The sequence below is a fragment of the Phascolarctos cinereus genome, unplaced genomic scaffold, assembly GCF_003287225.1.
Source record: "Phascolarctos cinereus isolate Bilbo 61053 unplaced genomic scaffold, phaCin_HiC Scaffold_5;HRSCAF=322, whole genome shotgun sequence".
In the NCBI taxonomy this organism is placed as follows: domain Eukaryota; kingdom Metazoa; phylum Chordata; class Mammalia; order Diprotodontia; family Phascolarctidae; genus Phascolarctos; species Phascolarctos cinereus.
In genome coordinates, this window is record NW_027555958.1 from 140,252,413 (window position 1) to 140,269,447 (window position 17,035).

The 17,035-nt window shown below is 38.6% G+C and overlaps 1 protein-coding gene across 1 annotated transcript in view; it reads left to right on the plus strand.

The window, feature by feature from the left end:
• The first annotated feature begins 1,188 nt into the window (after positions 1–1,188).
• MCM9 (minichromosome maintenance 9 homologous recombination repair factor) overlaps positions 1,189–17,035 on the plus strand; it is a 187,699-nt gene continuing 171,852 nt past the window's right edge. The window contains exons 1-2 of the mRNA XM_020971614.2: positions 1,189–1,503; positions 4,403–4,713. Of these exons, the coding sequence (XP_020827273.2) occupies positions 4,410–4,713 (304 nt within the window). The 5' untranslated portion in view covers positions 1,189–1,503; positions 4,403–4,409. The remainder of the gene's footprint in view (positions 1,504–4,402; positions 4,714–17,035) is intronic.

Genomic DNA, 17,035 nt, shown 5'->3' on the forward strand with positions numbered 1-17,035 from the left:
AGCTGGTGAATTGCTTGAGCTCAGGAGTTCTGAGGACTAAGTTCATTAGATATCTACACTCAGTCCAATATGGAGAGTCTGTGGGAATGGAGAGAGGGAGGAAACCTCCAGGTTGCCTAAAGAGGGTGAAACAGCCAGGGTAGAAATGGAATTGGTTTTCAAAATCTCCCATGCTGATCAGTAATGCTATTGGGCCTGTGAAAGGCCCCTGCATTTCCAGCCTATGAGAGATAGGGAGACCAATTCTCAGGAGAAAAAATGTCATTGACATTTATTTCTCATACTTCTCAACCCTCTTCCTAAATAAAGCTGAGGAATCAAAGCTATACAAATATTGCACAGGTATAATAAAAAAAAAAGGAGGTGGGAGAGGGATGGTCATTTATGAACTCTGCTGTAGATTAATTTTTTAATAAAATGTTATTGATGTGTTTGGTTGTTTACATTATATACATTTATAAGTGTCTTTGTTAAAGGTCTTATAACAAAGTAAATTTACTTTAAAGTAATATTAGCAAATAGTAAATTATTAAAGTAATTAGTAAAATTATAAGTAATCTAAAATAATTAGTAAAAATTACAAAGTAAAATATTAGTAAAGCTAATAATATAAGCATATCTGAAAGTATATGCAACATTTCACTTCTATACTACCCTCGCTTCTCTTTTAAAAAAAATTAATGAGTAGATTTTTCTACATTAAAATTTATTTTTCTTTAGAAATGAAAGAGGAATTTAGGCGAATGTAAGAAAGAGAAATAGAAAAAATAATAAAAATGAACCAACTGAAACAATACTGCTACTCATGGTGGTTTGTGTACTATCAACTAAAGATTTGGCTTGTGATTCATGATGAGAATAAAGTAGCAAACTGTTAAACTCAACAATAAGCAGATGCAACCTAACAAACAGTAGGAAATCACTATGGAAAGTTTGTAGGCCATACAAAGAAGGGATTACTTTGCCCTCATTGCCCACTCTCCTCCCCCCTCCACCAACCCAAAATCAATAAGGGCTGTTTGGACTGAGGGGGGGCGGGAGGGTGTAAAAGGGAAGAGGAGGGGCGGAGCACCAGGCACCGCCCTGACCACGCCTCTCACCCGCCTCCACGAGATGCCGCAGCTAAGTCCCGCCCACCGGCAGAGCTGCGTCAGCCGGGGAAAGGCCCCTCCTTCCCCTCCCACTTCGGCCAGGAAAGAGAAGCGCCGCGTGCGCCTCCAGTGTACGACCAACAGCCGGGCGCGCTCCGTCGTCGCGTGAAGGACGTGCACAGCCGCGACCACAGCGCCGCCGGACAAATGCGCGGCAGCCGCGGCCCCCGCCTCGGCAGCCTTTGATTGGCGCCCGCTCCGGCGCGCGCGCGCTCTCCCTCTCCGCCCCCGCGCCCGCCAGCCCGCCTGAGCCCAGAGTGGTGAGCCTTGGTTTGCGAAGCCGGCGTTTGCCCTTCTCTTAGCGCTCCGAGGCATCTTGCTCTTCGCGGCTTCCAGACACCGATGTCCCCCAGTAAGTGAAAAGAAGTCGTTTTCTCCGCCTTCCTTCGGCTCCCTGCTTTTCTGCCCGCTGCGGGCCACTGGTGCCACTCGGAATGCGTTGAGCCAGGTGGCGGGTCGCGCCGGGCTCGGGGGTGCTTTTGCCCGCTGCGCTGCGCAGCGTACGCTGGTGGGTGCAGAGGCAGGGGGCGGGGCGGGGAGCCGGGCCCGTGCCCTGGGGATGCTACTCCCAGTGGTCACTAGCGGGGCCGCAAAGTTTGGCCAAGTTGGGTCCTGGCACGGGGATCCGTACAGCCGTGCAAACTCTGATAGTCCATTGCGAGAACTGGTAAAGCGCTTTGTAGACTTTAAAGCGCTATCTAAATGCTCCCTGTTATTATCATTATCCCAGAGTTCTTTTTGTGTTTTACTTCTGATGGGAGAGGGGGAAGGGTGGTAAATAAGAGTTACGTGGGATTGAAGTAGCGTAATTGCCTGTTAAGGCAAAATTCTGATAGTAGATTTTACATTTCACCGCTTCCCCGTCCCTCGCTTAAGTAAAAAAGGTGAGCTCTTGTAATTTGGCAAAATTTTCCTGCTAATGCCTTGAAAGGACTAAAGTGAACTCAGCCTGGGTGCCTGAGGAACTTGTCAACTAAGTTACCTTTTTAATTTTGCAGTGAAACTAAATGCAAAACTAGACTTTCTAATTGGTGGTGTGGCATCTGAATTGCTGGGCTGTCTAGGAAAAATTCAATCTGCGTTGAGTTCCTAAGTTTCTTCTTTGCTGGTTTTTTCTCTGTCCTCAATTTGAAGGGATATTGCAAATCTCCAAAACAGATTTTTTTTTAAACCCCCCAGGGACATAATTTCGGTCCACTTAAGGTTTTCTTATGGGTATTTTGTGTGTGTACCCTATGTTGGCATTCTTTGACTTGGAGAGTTTTGACAGTTGTCTGAGTTTATTTTGCTTTCTATTAATTAGACTGTGTACAATATAAACTTCATAGACAATTACTCACTTCCATGCTTTTGGAATCATGTGACGTCAGCCTTTGTAATTGATTCTTAAAAGTAACAGATCTACCCAGTAAACTAGTGAAACTAAATTTGGAGTCGAGATTTGGGTTCAAATCGTAAACCTTATTAGCAGTATCTCTTTTTCCCCATTTATAAAGTAGGGATAATAATACTTGGTGATTCCTACCTCAAAGAGTTGTGAGAAGAGTTATTTGCAAGCCTTGACATCCTATGTATTATTGCACCCATAATTAAATGGATCTGTGATTTTATCCATGTAGGTATTTTGTCCTGTGATGTAGTTTACAACCCAACATATCTCTGCCCATGACTTTAAATCTTTCTCACTCAGGGAGTTCACCCACTATGCTGGGGGCCTTCCTCTAGTTCTTTTTACATTGTTATAACTCTTGGCAGAAGTCTGAGTTATTAATATCATAATTAGTATTATCCTTTTGTGGATTTCTCACCACAATCCTAGATTGGCCTGTGTGGAGGCAGAATAGGTGGCACAGTGAATAGGAAAGAGTCCTGGGCCTAGAGTCAGGAAGACCTGGCTTCGAATCCCCATGTCAGATATATACTAGCTTTGTGACTCCGAGTAAGTCACTTTACCTCTGCCTTGGTTTCCTCATCTGTAAAATGGGAATAATAGCACCTACTTTCCAGGGTTGTCATGAGGCTCAAGTGAGATATTTGTAAAGTACTTAAAGCACTATATAAATGTTAGTTACTAGCTAATAAAATAATTTCTTTTTTTTCTCTCCCCAAATTCCTTCTGACATCACTCACACAGTGCTGTTGCTTGGTGGAAAGGAAAAAAAAAAAGATGTTAGCATGTATTAGTATTACCATGCATCAATATTAGCATAACTAAAAATATGTTTAGGAAGGTAAATTTTCACAATCTTCACCCCCACTGCCCATATTATAAACATGGATTTCAAAACCAAACATACTTGTTTTTTATACCATTAATTTGTATTAGCCCTTCCATACTCCTCTTTCAGTAATGTAAAGCACTCAAATTTGACCATAGGGAGAATTAGTCACCTTTAATTTATGACCCCTTGTGTATATAATAAAGAGAATCAGGAAAAAATTATTTGAATTTGCAAGTACATAATTCTGAAAGAATGATGTAGAAAAGGAAACACAGTTTTCCATGTGGGTTAGACTAGGAATGAACTCAGTCTCAAAATGTAAGTTTCTAGTCTCACAGTACCTATAAAATGGTTATAAGTAGGGGCAGCATCATAAGCAATACGCATATTCAGAACAGACTAAATGATTCCTTGAAACCACTTTGTAGATCTTAAGGCATTATATAAATATCAGTATTTATTAGCATTTAGTTAGATCAGTCATATGGCCAAGGGGTCATCAGGAACTATAAGGGTAGATACTCAGGCCTGCCACAATACAAAACTAACCAGTCAGAACATTAGCTTTTACAAACTTTCAAGCCCTGTGTAAATGTGAGTTAATTAATTCTCTGTATGAAATACAGTGAAACAAAATAGAAACAAACAAAATTGTGCTTAGTGTATCTTAGACTCACTTAGATACTAAGGAGGTGAGGAAAAAAGGAAAGGTAACAGGAAGATAAATTAACCTGAAGAAGGGAAAGATATTTGATCAAGTTTCAGACTAAAATAATAATTCTTTCCCTTAGGCTCTAGTTTCCTGATTTTAAAGAGATGCTCATTAATTCTGATAGAAAATTAAGTTATTCTTCAGAATGTGACTTTAAAAATTGATTAATTTAGTATGCTAATTAATATTTAGCTTATATGGGAATTAATGCAACCCATAAGTTTTCTAAGATTGCATGTTTTTCATTTTCAAAATATGAGAAGAGTGTACTTTTTTGTTATCATTGCTTCTTTTAAAATCCTTCCCTATCTACCTAGGTCCAAGATGAATAAAGATCAAGTTGCCCTGATTGGTCAGGTGTTTGAATCATACGTTTCAGAATACCACAAGAATGAAGTCTTACAGATCTTGAAAGAAAGAGATGAAGATACTCACTATCCTGTAGTGGTTGATGCCATGACTCTTTTTGAGACGAACATGGAAATTGGGGAATATTTTAATGCATACCCCAATGAAGTACTCCCTATTTTTGACAGCGCCTTAAAAAGAGCAGCTCTGACAATTCTGCAATCTCTTTCACAACCTGGAGAATTTTGTATGAAGCAGAATCTTCATGCTAGGATATCAGGTGAGTTTATTTATGTTCCCCAGTTTCCCTCCAGTTAATAATCTTTACTTTCTTTTTTTTTAATCCACAAATCCTTTTTTAAAAAATAATTTGTTTATTTTTAGTTTTCATCATTTACTTCCATAAGATTCTGAGTTTTAAATTTTCTCCCCCTCCCTTCCCTTCCTCCTCTCTAAGATGTCGTGCAATCTGATATATGATTATACATTCATATTAAACATATTTTCATAGTAGTCATGATGTAAAGAAGAATTGGAACTAATGGCAGGAACCAAGAGAAAGAAGAAACGAAACAAAAGGAGAGCAAATAGTATGCTTCCATCTTCATTCAGACTCCATTGTTCTTTCTCTGAATGTGGATAGCATTTTCCATCATGAGTCTTTTGGAATTGTCTTAGATCATTGCATTGCTCAGAAGAACTAAATCTAACAAGGTTAGTCATCGCACAGTGTGGCTGTTACTGTGTACTGTGTTCTCCTGGTTCTGCTCATTTCACTTGGCATCAGTTCATGTAAGTCTTTCCAGGTTTTTCTGAAGTCTGCCTGCCCATCATTTAGTATTCCATTACATTAACATAACACAACTTGTTCAGCCATTCCCCAATTGATGGGCATCCCCTCAATTTCCAGTTCCTTCCACCACAAAAAGAGGTGTTATAAATATTTTTGTACATGTGGGTCTTTTTCCCATTTTTAGAATCTCTTTGGAATACAGACCTAGAAGTGGTATTGCTGGGTCAAAGAGTATGCACACTTTTATAGCTCTTTGGGCATAGTTCCAAATTGCTCTCCAGAATGGTTGGATCTGTTCACAACTCCACCAACAATGCATCAGTGTTCCAATTTTCCCACATCTTCTCCAACATTTATCATTGTCCTGTTTTGCCATGTTAGCTAATCTGATAGGTGTGATGTGGTACCTCAGAGTCGTTTTGATTTGCGTTTCTCTAATCAATAGTGATTTAGAGCATTTTTTCATATGACTATAAATAGCTTTAATTTCTTCCTCTGAAAACTGCAATCTTTCCTTTCTTAGAAGGAATTTATGTGTTCTGGGTTTTTACTACATTGCAAAAATCCATTAACGTAGAAAGGGGATGTTGTATTTCCAGTGTGGTAGGAGTGGGGGAGGTCATAATCTAGCAGAGTACACATAGGTAGTTAAGAAATATTTACTGAATTTAAATTACAATTGAAATACCTATATCATAAAAAGAATTCAGAGATTAATTAGTGGTTCTTGTTACTATTTTAAGATAAGGAATAGATAGGATTCTGTGGCATTTACATCATCATTTATAATTATTGATTGTTTTATTTCATGAAAATTGTGTTAGAAAGGGAGGCCGTGTGATATGGTTACAGAGACAAAATTTTCCAAAATGCAGTTGGGACAGATAGTCTGATAAAAGTTATTTCTTTTGCAAAATTTTGTTAAAAAATAGCTTTCTGTTTCTGACATTAGATGGACAGCTAGAGCATTTGTTAAACACTATTATCTATAGGTCCTGTGCTAAGCACTGGGGATACAAATATAAGCAAAGGCAGTCTGTCCCCCCCCCCAAAGAGCTTACATTCTAATGGGAGAAGGTGGAAATCAGGTAGGAGGGGCAAGGATACTCACATGGGGACAAGGCAGTTGTCAAAGGCACAGAGAAGCCTGAAAGTGAAGTGAACTTGCCTGAGAGTCATTTGGAAACACTGGCCCAGTGTCTGGCACATAGTAGATGCTTAATAAATGTTTATTGATTGATTGGTCTGAGTAGGGGAATCATCAATCAGTAGAGTAGAACTTTAGGGTGGAGATGAATGAAGGTGGTGAGGAGGTGGAAAAGAATTTCAGAAGTTTGTGTAGACATTTGAAAGAACCCTGAGCTTCAGGATTTGACACTAATTAACCTTGGGCAAATCACTTCAGTTCTCTTGGCTTCATTATCCTTATCCATAAAATGTGGGGCCCAGACAAGATCAATTCTTAAATGTTATAATTCTGTGATAAAAAGGAACTGAAGTAGAGAAGAGACACAGGAGAAGGTTTCTGAAATTTGATCACTGAAAAAGGAAAGTAGGATTTTGTATTTTATCCAAGGGATAATTGGAGCCACTGGAGTATTTTGAGCAGAAGAGTGACATGGTCAATTCTAGTACTTTAGGAATATCACTTTCACGGTTGTATGGAGGGTGGATTGCATAAAGGAGAGGAAAGTCAGATGTAGTCTAATTTGTACTCTAGATTTTGGAAGAGTAGACTTCACAATGTTGGGAAAAGGGATAAATGGGATCCTGTGATGTGATATTTTAAAGGAAAAGTTGGCTCAAGAGGATAGGAAGCTCTCAAGAGTAAAATTCTGAAAACACAAACTGAAAAGATTCCAATGAAGAAAAAAAGAGGGAGCTCTTTAATAAGATTGATGTAGATGTTCATGAAGAACTGCTCCATGAGGATTTGTGAAAAGGACTGGAGGTGGTTAGCCTGGAAAAGAGAAGGTTTTGGGGGAGGGATGTGATAGTCCAAGTATGGAAAATGCTATTGTGAAAAATGGATGAAAGTTGAAGAGAGGCAAATTTGACATAAGAAAAAATTTCTTAACAGTTAAATTATCCCAAAATATAATGGTTTCTCTTCACTTTTGGAAATTTTCAAGCAAATATTGGATCACTTTAAACATTTTTATTTTTATTCTGAACTTTTAAAATGAGCATTTTGATAGACAAAGATAGATAAAAAGGATTGTAATTGAATAAGTATAGCTTATTCTCTTAAGTGTAGCTTTCTTTTTCTTTTGAGTATATAATAACTTCAACACATAAAGCTGTCTGGCTTGTCTGTTTCCTTCTGCGCTTTAAAAAAAATGCTTTAATGACCCACTTTTCATTCTTTTTCTTTTCTTTGCAATCCTGTTCGTAGCGCCCCTGCCTCCAAATGAGATATTTGTCAAAGTGGGTAGCATAGTTTGCATAGTGCTTGACACATAATATGTTCTATATAAATGATTATTCCTTCTCCCACTCTCTTCTCCCCAGAAAAAAAAAAGAAAAACAAAACTTTTGTAACTAATATTTGGTAGTCTGGCAAGACAGTTTCTCATATTGTCTGTTCAAAAATGTATGGGTCAGTCTGCACCTTGAATGTGTCACCTCTCTCAGGAGATAGGTAGCATTTTTACTTATTGGTGGATAACCATGTTTTCAGTGATGTTATAGGGGAATTTTTTTTTAAGTTAAAGAACACTCTTATTCTATATATGTTCTTCCTTGTATTTGACCCCTGTATAAGGCTGAAATCTCTGTGTACATTTTAGTGTGATTACTCCAGTGCAGCCCTGTCATTGGTATCTCTTGCAGGGGAAAGAGCTTTGGGTACACAATATTAAGCATTTTATTGCTGGTGAATCAAAGGTACTCTGGTGTTAGGAAGACTGTGTTAATTGAATTCATGAAAATGTAAAAAATTTCTAAGATTTTTCCTACTGTTTGTTATCTGGCTGTCCTGTTGGCCTCTCAAACTTAACATATCCAAAATAAAACACATCATTCTTTCCCCTTAGACTCACCCCTCCCCCAACTTTGCTATTTCTGTTGAGGGCACTACTTTCCAGTCTCCCAGGTTCATAATCTAGGAGCCATCCTTTGCTCTCCATTCCCCCTTACCCCAGTTGCCAAGTTCTACATCTGTAACATCTCTTACAACTGTTTTCTCACTAATTATGAAGCCACAGACTTTGCTTAGGTCCTTCTCATTACTCACCTGGGCTGTTGCAGTAATCACCTGCTTTCAGTCTCTTCCTTCTCCATTCAGTCATGAGTGGTTTAAAGGACAGGTTTGACAATATAATTCCCCTGGCTCAAGAAACTTCAGTATCTTCCTGTTACCTATAGCATAAAATGTGAACTCATCTTTTAAAACTCTTTATAATCTGGCTTTAGCCAATCTTTCTAGGTTAGTTAACACACCATTACCCTTCTTGCACTCTGCATTCTGGCCATACTGGTCTGTTTACTATTCTTCATACAGGCCATCACATCTCTGTCACTTTACACAAGCTGTTTTCTACATCTAGGGAACCCCCTTCTCACCTTTGCCTCTTGAAATACTTGATTCCCTTCAGGACTCAGCTCAGATGCCACTTTCTACACAAGGTCTTCTCCTTTCCTCTCTCCCCAAAAGCACTTTGTATTGACTAGCTGTGTTTATATTGTTCCCCCAATAGAAGATAAACTCCTTCAGGGCAGAAACTGCTTTTTTAAATGTCTTTGAATCCTTATCCCTTAGCATACACGTAGTAGACACCTAATAAATGCTAATTCAATTGAATCTCAGTTTTACTGATTAAATGAATACACATCTCATAAGTTAACAAATGCACATAAACCTCTTAGGTAGCCCTTCTAGCAATATGGTTAAAGGGGTCCCTATCCCAAGTTACTGAAATATTGTGGCAAAAGAGTTTAGGTTTCCCTTTATTTTTGTTGTCTGTTTTCTTAATTTTTCCAAACAAGATCCCATTATAGTACCTGTCCTACTAAGGATCAGTTCAAATTGTTTTGTTGTGGGGGTGGAGCCAAGATGGTAGAGTAAAGCAGTGACTTGCTTGAGCTCTCCCCCAAACCCCTCCAAATACCTGTAAAAAAAAATGGCTCTAAACAAATTCTAGAGCAGCAGAACCCACAAAAAGAGAGAGTGAAATAAATTTCCAGCCCAAGAGAACCTGGATGGTTGATTGGAAAGGTCTGTTCAGCATTGCTGCACCTACAAAGACCAGGCCTCAGGGTACTGGATCACGGGTAGCTGTGGCGGTTTCCAGACTTCTCAACCCACAAATGCCAAAGATAACTTAGAAGGTCAGTAGGAAAAGTCTGTGACCTCAGTGAGCTCCATCCCAGTCCTAATGCAGTGCTTTGGGGGTGACTGCTTCCAGAGCTCTCAGCCCACAGATGGAAGGGGGGATCAAGTTTCCGATCAGAAGGGGATTGCAGAGATCTCCTTGCTGGTGCTGAGGCAGGTTTCTCTTGCTTTGTCTGTGCTTGAATCTGGTTCACAGTTCTGGGTGGCGATCCTAGGGAGAGGAGGATCACTGGTGTGGTGGAGCTTGTAGTGGTGGGGAAGAGAGAATCCTCTTTACAGGTCCAAGGCAGAAAAGAGTGCTTGTGGTCACTCATAGACCAGAGCACAGGCCAGGAAAGGTGTAAACACCTCGCCCTTGATCATACCACCTTGGAAGAACTGAACATTTACAGGAAGTATCTCTGAAAACAGCTGCACAAAACCCCCAAAGCTTGGGACAGTACATTCTCCATACTGGAGCAGACCTCTACCTTAACAAAGATTTTAAAACTCAAGTAATTGGCTAGGAACATGAGCAAACTGCAAAAAAAGTCAGAGCATACAATCTTTCTTTGGTGACAAAGAAGATCAAAACATACAACCAGAAGAAGACAACAAAGTCAAATCTCCTATATCCAAGGCCTTCAAGAAAAATATGAATCAGTCCCAGGCCATGGAAGAGCTCAAAAAGGATTTTGAGAAGCAAGTAGAGGAAAAACTGGGAAGAGAAATGAGAGTGATGCAAGGAAATCATGAAAAACAAGTCAACAGCTTGCTAAAGGACAAAAATAACACCTTAAAAAATAGCTTAACCCTATTGACAAAAGAGGTCCAAAAAGCCAACGAGGATAAGAATGCCTTCAAAAGCATAATTGGCCAAATGGAAAAGGCAGTCCAAAAGCTCACTGAAGAAAATACTTCCTGAAAAATTAAAATGGAGCAATTGGAAGCTAGTGACTTTATGAGAAATCAAGACATTATAAAACAAAACCAAAAGAATGACAAAATAGGAGACAATGTGAAATATCTCATTGGTAAAACAACTGACCTAGAAAATAGATCCAGGAGAGATAATTTAAAAATTATTGTACTACCTGAAATCCATGATAAAAAAAAGAGCCTAGCCGTCATCTTTCAGGAAATTATTAAAGTAAATTGCTCTGATATTCTAGAACCAGAGGGTAAAATAGAAATATTTAAGACTTCACTGATCACTGCCTGAATGAGATCCCAAAATGAAAACTGCCAGGAATATTATAGTCAAATTCAAGAGTTCCCAGGTCAAGGAGAAAATATTGCAAGCAGCCAGAAAGAAACAATTCAAGTATTGTGGAAACACAATCAGGATAACACAGGATTTAGCAGCTTATATGTTAAGTGACTGGAGGGCTTGGAATATGATATTCTGGAGGGCAAAGGAGATAAGATTACAGCCAAGAATCCCCCAGCCAAAAAAACTGAGTATAATCCTTCAGGTGAAAAAATTGACATTCAGTGAAATAGAGGACTTTCAAGCATTCTTGATGAAAAGACCAGAGCTGAATAGAAAATTTGACTTTCAAATACAAGACTCAAGTGAAACATGAAGAGGTAAACAGGAAAGAGAAATCATAAGGGACTTATTGAGGTTGAACTGTTTACATTCCTACATGGAAAGATGATATTTGTAACTCATGAGACCTTTGTCAGTATTAGGGTGAGTTGAAGATGAAGGAGTGATATCTGGAGAATAAAATTAAGGGGTGAGAGAGGAGAAAGGGAGAGGTCTAATGGGGTAAATTATCTCACATAAAGCAAACAAGAAAAGGTATTTATAGTGTAGGGGAAGGTGAGAGGGAATGAGTGAATCTTACTCTCATTGAATTTGGCTTAAGAAGGAAATAACATACACACTCAATTGGGTATGGAAAAGTTATCTTACCTACAGGAAAATAGGGGGAAAGGGGATAAGAGAATCTCTTTTTAAATTTTTTTGTTGTTGTTGTTTTTAAAGGCAATTGGAGTTAGAATCTCTCTTTTTTTAAAAAAGGGGGGATGATAGAAGGGAGGGCAGATTGGGGCAGTGGGTAATCAGAAGCCAACACTTTTGAGGAGGGACAGGGTCAAAGGAGTGAACAGAGTAAATGGGGGGCAGGATAGGATGGAGGGAAGTATAGTCATTTACAACATGACTATTATGGAAGTGTTTTGCATGACTACACATGTATAACCTATATCAGATTGCTTGCCTTCTCAATGAGGGTGGGTGGGGAGGGAGGAAGGGAGAGAATTTAGAATTCAGAGTTTTAAAAATGAAGGTTAAAAATTGTTTTTACATGCAACTGGGAAATAAGGTATATAGGCAAAGGGGTATAGAAATCTATCTTGCCCTACAGGAAAATAAAAGGGGAAGGAGATAAGAGAAGGAGAGGGGTGATAGAAGGGAGGGCAGATTGGGGGAAAGAGTATTTAGAATGCACGTCATCTTGGGCTGGGGGAGGGGAGAGATGGGGAGAAGATTTGGAATGCCAAATCTTGTGGAAGTGAATAAATAAAAATAATTAATTAGTAGTTAATGGAAAGTTTGGGGAGGAAAAAATGTCCTGATGTTAGAAAAGAAAGCCAGGAAGGAAGCAAGAAGTGGGGGAGGGGGGAAGGAATCTGCAAGCTATAGGCCAATGAACATAGCTTTGATTCCTGGCCAAATTCTAGGGTGTATTACCAGAGGAATGGTTAGAGAACATCTTAAAAAGGAAGCAGTAATTGTGAAAAACAAAACAGCTTGGTTTCATCATCATCACTATCATGATAGCTGCCATTTATATAGTGCTTTTAAGTTTCAAAGAACTTTACAGATATCTCATTTTATTCTTATAACCATCCTGGGAGATAGGTGCTATTATTATTACCATTTTGCTGATGAGGAAACTGAAGTGGACAGTTAAGTAACTTGGCCAGGGTCACACAGTTACAAAGTATCTGATGGGACATTTGAATTCAGATCTTCTTGACTCTAGGTCCATGCTCTACCCACTGTGCCACAAACAGATCATGAAAGACTAACCTTATTTCCTTTTTTGACAGTTACTACAGGGGAATTCTGTAAATACAGCTTGATGAAACATTTATTAAAGTCTTTCATGATATTCATGTGGGAAAGATAGAAGGATGTGGAGTAGATCACATAGAATAGATAGAAGGATGTGGAATGACCCATGGAGTATATGATCAGTCATTTGGAGGATGAGAAGAAAGATTATAATCCCTCTTTCCTCCCTTCCCATAGCCAATCATAAGTCTATCTCCAGTAAAACTACACCACCACCTTCAACATTCCCCTTTTTTGCTGGGCTCTTGTGGGACTGCAGTGGGATGGGCCCATTAAGATGGTTCTGACCTAACCAGCTCAGGTACCCTACAGCAGCTACAGGCTGTCCCCTCCCCCTCTACCTCCTGGCTGCAGCAGGGGCCCCTTAGCAAGCAAGCTTTACTTTAGGGCAGTGAATGGTGAGTAAGGCCTTTCCATTCACTTGTTTTATTTTTTGGTAGGAAAACATGTAAGTAGCACAGTAGGAGCAGGCATAGATATATTGTGATTATATTATATTCCCCTGCTTACATTTAAAGCCCTTTATAATGGTGCTCCAACTTTCATTTTTTGGGGTTATTTATTGTACATTACTCTCTGTTGTGCACTCTTAAATCTAGCCACACTGACCTTTTTGCTGTTTCTCTTCCATGACATTCCATCTCCCATCTCTGCCTTTGCATAGGCTCTCCAGCCTGCCTGGAATACACTTCCTCCTTACTTTTGCTTTTTGAAATACCCCCAATTTTCTTCAAAGGTCAGCTCAAACTTATGTATGAAGCCTTTTGTGATCCCCGAGTTACTAGTGCCTCCTCACCCCATTACCTTGTGTTTTGTTGTTGTGCATATTCTACTAGTATGTGTACACATTTTCACCTGCTTTAGCATGCAATTTCCTTGATGTCAGAGACTTTTCTTTCCCCATTGTGTCCCCAGCTCCTAGTGCAGTGCTGAGAGCCTGTAGTAGCCATTTGGTTGTTGATTGATTGACTGACTGGGAGTTAGAAGGACCTACCTGTGTTATTTTCAAGCTGTGTGTCCCTGGGAAAATCAGTTCCTTATGAAGTTTTCTTGTCCATAAAATAGGGATAATAATATCTACTTCACAGGATTGTTGTGAGGCTAAAATAGGATAATGAATGTCAAATACTTTGCCAACCTTAAATCGCTTTGTGATTGTCAGTTAAGATGATGATAACCTCTAAGGGCCTTTCCAATTCAGATTCTGTGATTCTCTGTGAAAGGTGTTGAAATGTAAAAAGAAGAGGGAAGTAAATGGGGGAGAAATGACATTTATATGTTGTCTAAAATGATGGATGTACTTCTGTCATTAGCACACATGATAAAACTTATGAAATGCCTGTAATTCTTCTGTCCTGATAGCCTGCATACCAAAGAGTATTAACAGTTTTTATATTCAGCTCTTATAATGGCTTAGTGTCTGACCTTGGAGATTTGACTTTTTTCTGCCTCATTGTAGAATCTGATGAATATATGCAATTAGACATTAGTAGGATTAGAATGAATTAACGTTCATCACACCTTCTTATTTGAAGGGTTTTTGTATGTGAGAGAGAAAGATCAGTTTTTCCTAGAATATTTCAATGCCTTTCTTTTAATAAATTTGATTTAAAGTAACTGTGAGATCCCAGTCTTAAAAACAACAACAAAAAAGAGCTGAAAATTCAAAAATGTCCTTCCCTTAATTATCATTGTCATGTCTTAATACAATTGCTTCATTACGCAAAATAAAATGAACTGATCAGGTCTTGAAATGAATGCATACAAGTGACCTGGAGGAGCATGAACTACATACTAGAGCAAACCACTTTGATTAATGTCTAATTTTAAAATCCATGTGTGCAGATTGAATGTAAATCAAATGTATTCTAGTTTAAAATATTCTTATAATGGATATGGAAGTTATATCCATTTTACAGAAGAAACTATTCAGAAGAAACCGAAACACAAAAGGATGAAGTAACTTGTCAAAGATTATACCCTCAATTTAAAAAAAAATTAATGATGTGTTTTGTTTTTACTTCTTCTATATTTCCCACTGTATCCTTCTCCTACATTGTCCTAGAGAGCCATTCATTACAATAAAGAATTTTTTAAAAGTAAGAAAAAAAGTTAAACAGAACTAACCAGTTTAGCCCTGATACTTGAGCTCATCCCAGTGCCAACCCCAGGCTTGCATGGGAGAGAGAAGGCCCTGGGTGCTACCTTCCTAGGTAGCACTTATTATCTGGGACAGTGTATTCTGATTGGGTCCTTACTTAGAGAGGAGAAACCTGTGGCTAGGAACAGTTAATAGTTTATTAACTGTGTGCCTGGTAGCACACAGCCCATATTCAAGTACTAAGTAGAAATTGGCTGGTGGTTTCATTTGGGTCACATCTTGACAAACTGGTAGCTATTATAGGTGCTGGAGGCAAGTGTAAGAATGGATCAAATGTATTTACTAGCTGTGTAACCCTGGGCAAGTTACCTGAATTGGGATCCTGTCTCAGACACTTCCTAGATTTGTGATTCTGGGTAATTCATTTAACTGTTTTCAGCCTCAGTTTCCTCATCTGTACAATGTATTTTTGATAAAGTGCCTACCTCACAAGGTTGTTGTGAAGATCATATGAGAATGTATGTGAAGTGCTTTATAAACCTTAAAGCATCACATAAATGTCAGCTGCTATTCATTATCCTCATCACTGTCATCATCATTATCAGAACAGGGCTTTGGTTTTGGTACCTTGCACTATTGTGAGGAGGCAGGCTAGGCCATTCACATGTATACATCTCACAGATTTTGTTTTCAAGTCCCATACGATGGTTGTCAGAAATATGTCTAGGCTGTTTGGAAGAAACTGTTATTTCAAACTGGACAGCTACAAGGTAGGCCAAGAAGATTGCAACTAAAGAAAGGAAAAGCAAAATGAGAGATTTTTTTAAAGTCATGAAGGCCAAAATAATGTGAAACAAAATATCAAGCACAATGTGAAGAAGCTGTAAAAAATATTTGCTCCAAAGACATCTCCTAAGATGGGAGTAGCCTAGAAGACGGCACCTGCCTCTACCAAAGGTCCCTACCAAAAAGATTCCCACTAAGAAGGCCAAGGACTGAAAGGAAGCCCAGCTCAAAAGGATCTGAAACTAAGGCTAGAAGAGGCCAGCCCAGAAAGTACGAGCCCGAAAAGCAGCCTCCCCAAAATCTAAAAAATAAGAGGCTGCTAGACATCAAATAAAGATGATCTCTGACTTAAAAAAAAATACACCTAAAACAAAAATAAACTAATCTATATATGAAAAAAGTCTGATATTCACAGCCATGTGTGCTCCCCTGCAAAGAAGCAGAAGCTTTCTCATCTTTTCATCTTTCTTATTCCTCTTCTTGGGACCAAGTTTGTTCGTTATGATTTTCATTATTCAGTTTTGGTTGTTTTGTTGTTCTTTCCATTTACATTATTGTAGTTATTGTTTATGTTGTTTTCCTGGCTGTACTTATTTCACTGCCTTGGTTCATTTTTTTTTCATGGTCTTCTATATTTGTCATAGATTTTTCATCTTTGTCAGTTTGCTGAGTATGAGGTGAAATCTCAGGTACACCTGATATTAATGTTACATCCAGGTTCTTTTCCTACTAAGCAAAAAGGGGTTAGTTTGGAGAGCTTTAAGATAAATGGTTCCACTGAAGGGTGAATCAAATTCCCAAAGATTGAGAGATTATCTTTTATTGGTAGGTAATTTTTACATTGCAACTTCTAGTGGTTCTGTTCCTCCGAGTTTTATGCCTTGACCAGTAGTTTCTTCTTTCTTCTTCTTTTCCAAGCTTTTTAGTCATTTTTTTCCTCATGTATTCTATTAAGCATGTACCATATGCCTTGCTTTAGTGGTAATTTCATCCTTCAAAAAGTGGAAATTCTGTCCTATAGCTGATTGTCACTAACAGGGAGTTATTGGTTGCTAGGATGGAAATGATAAGAACCCCAGGATAAGTGATCATTCCCTCCTAGAAGTTGGGATGGAGAAGGAAAGAAGATCTGGACATAGTCTGGCATACACTCTAGATGTGGGGAAAGAAGATTTCAAATGGTTCAGAGGAAAGATAGGTGGGAGCCTATTTTTAAGAAGGAGAAGAGAGCAGAGTACAAACTATATAATAGAGAATTTTGTTTCCCAGGAAAATTCTAGAACAAATCATTAATAAAATGATTGGTGAATACTTAGAAAGGGAAGCAGTGACAAAGAGCCAGTATGGCTTCATCAAGAATTGAGATATATGTCAAACTAATGTCATTAACTTTTTTGACGTGATTACTCAACTAATAGTTGAAGGAAATGCTGTGGAAGTAGTTAACCCAGATCATAGCAAAACTTTTTTGATAAAGAATCTTATACTATTCTTTTGGAGAAGACAGAGAGATATGGATTAA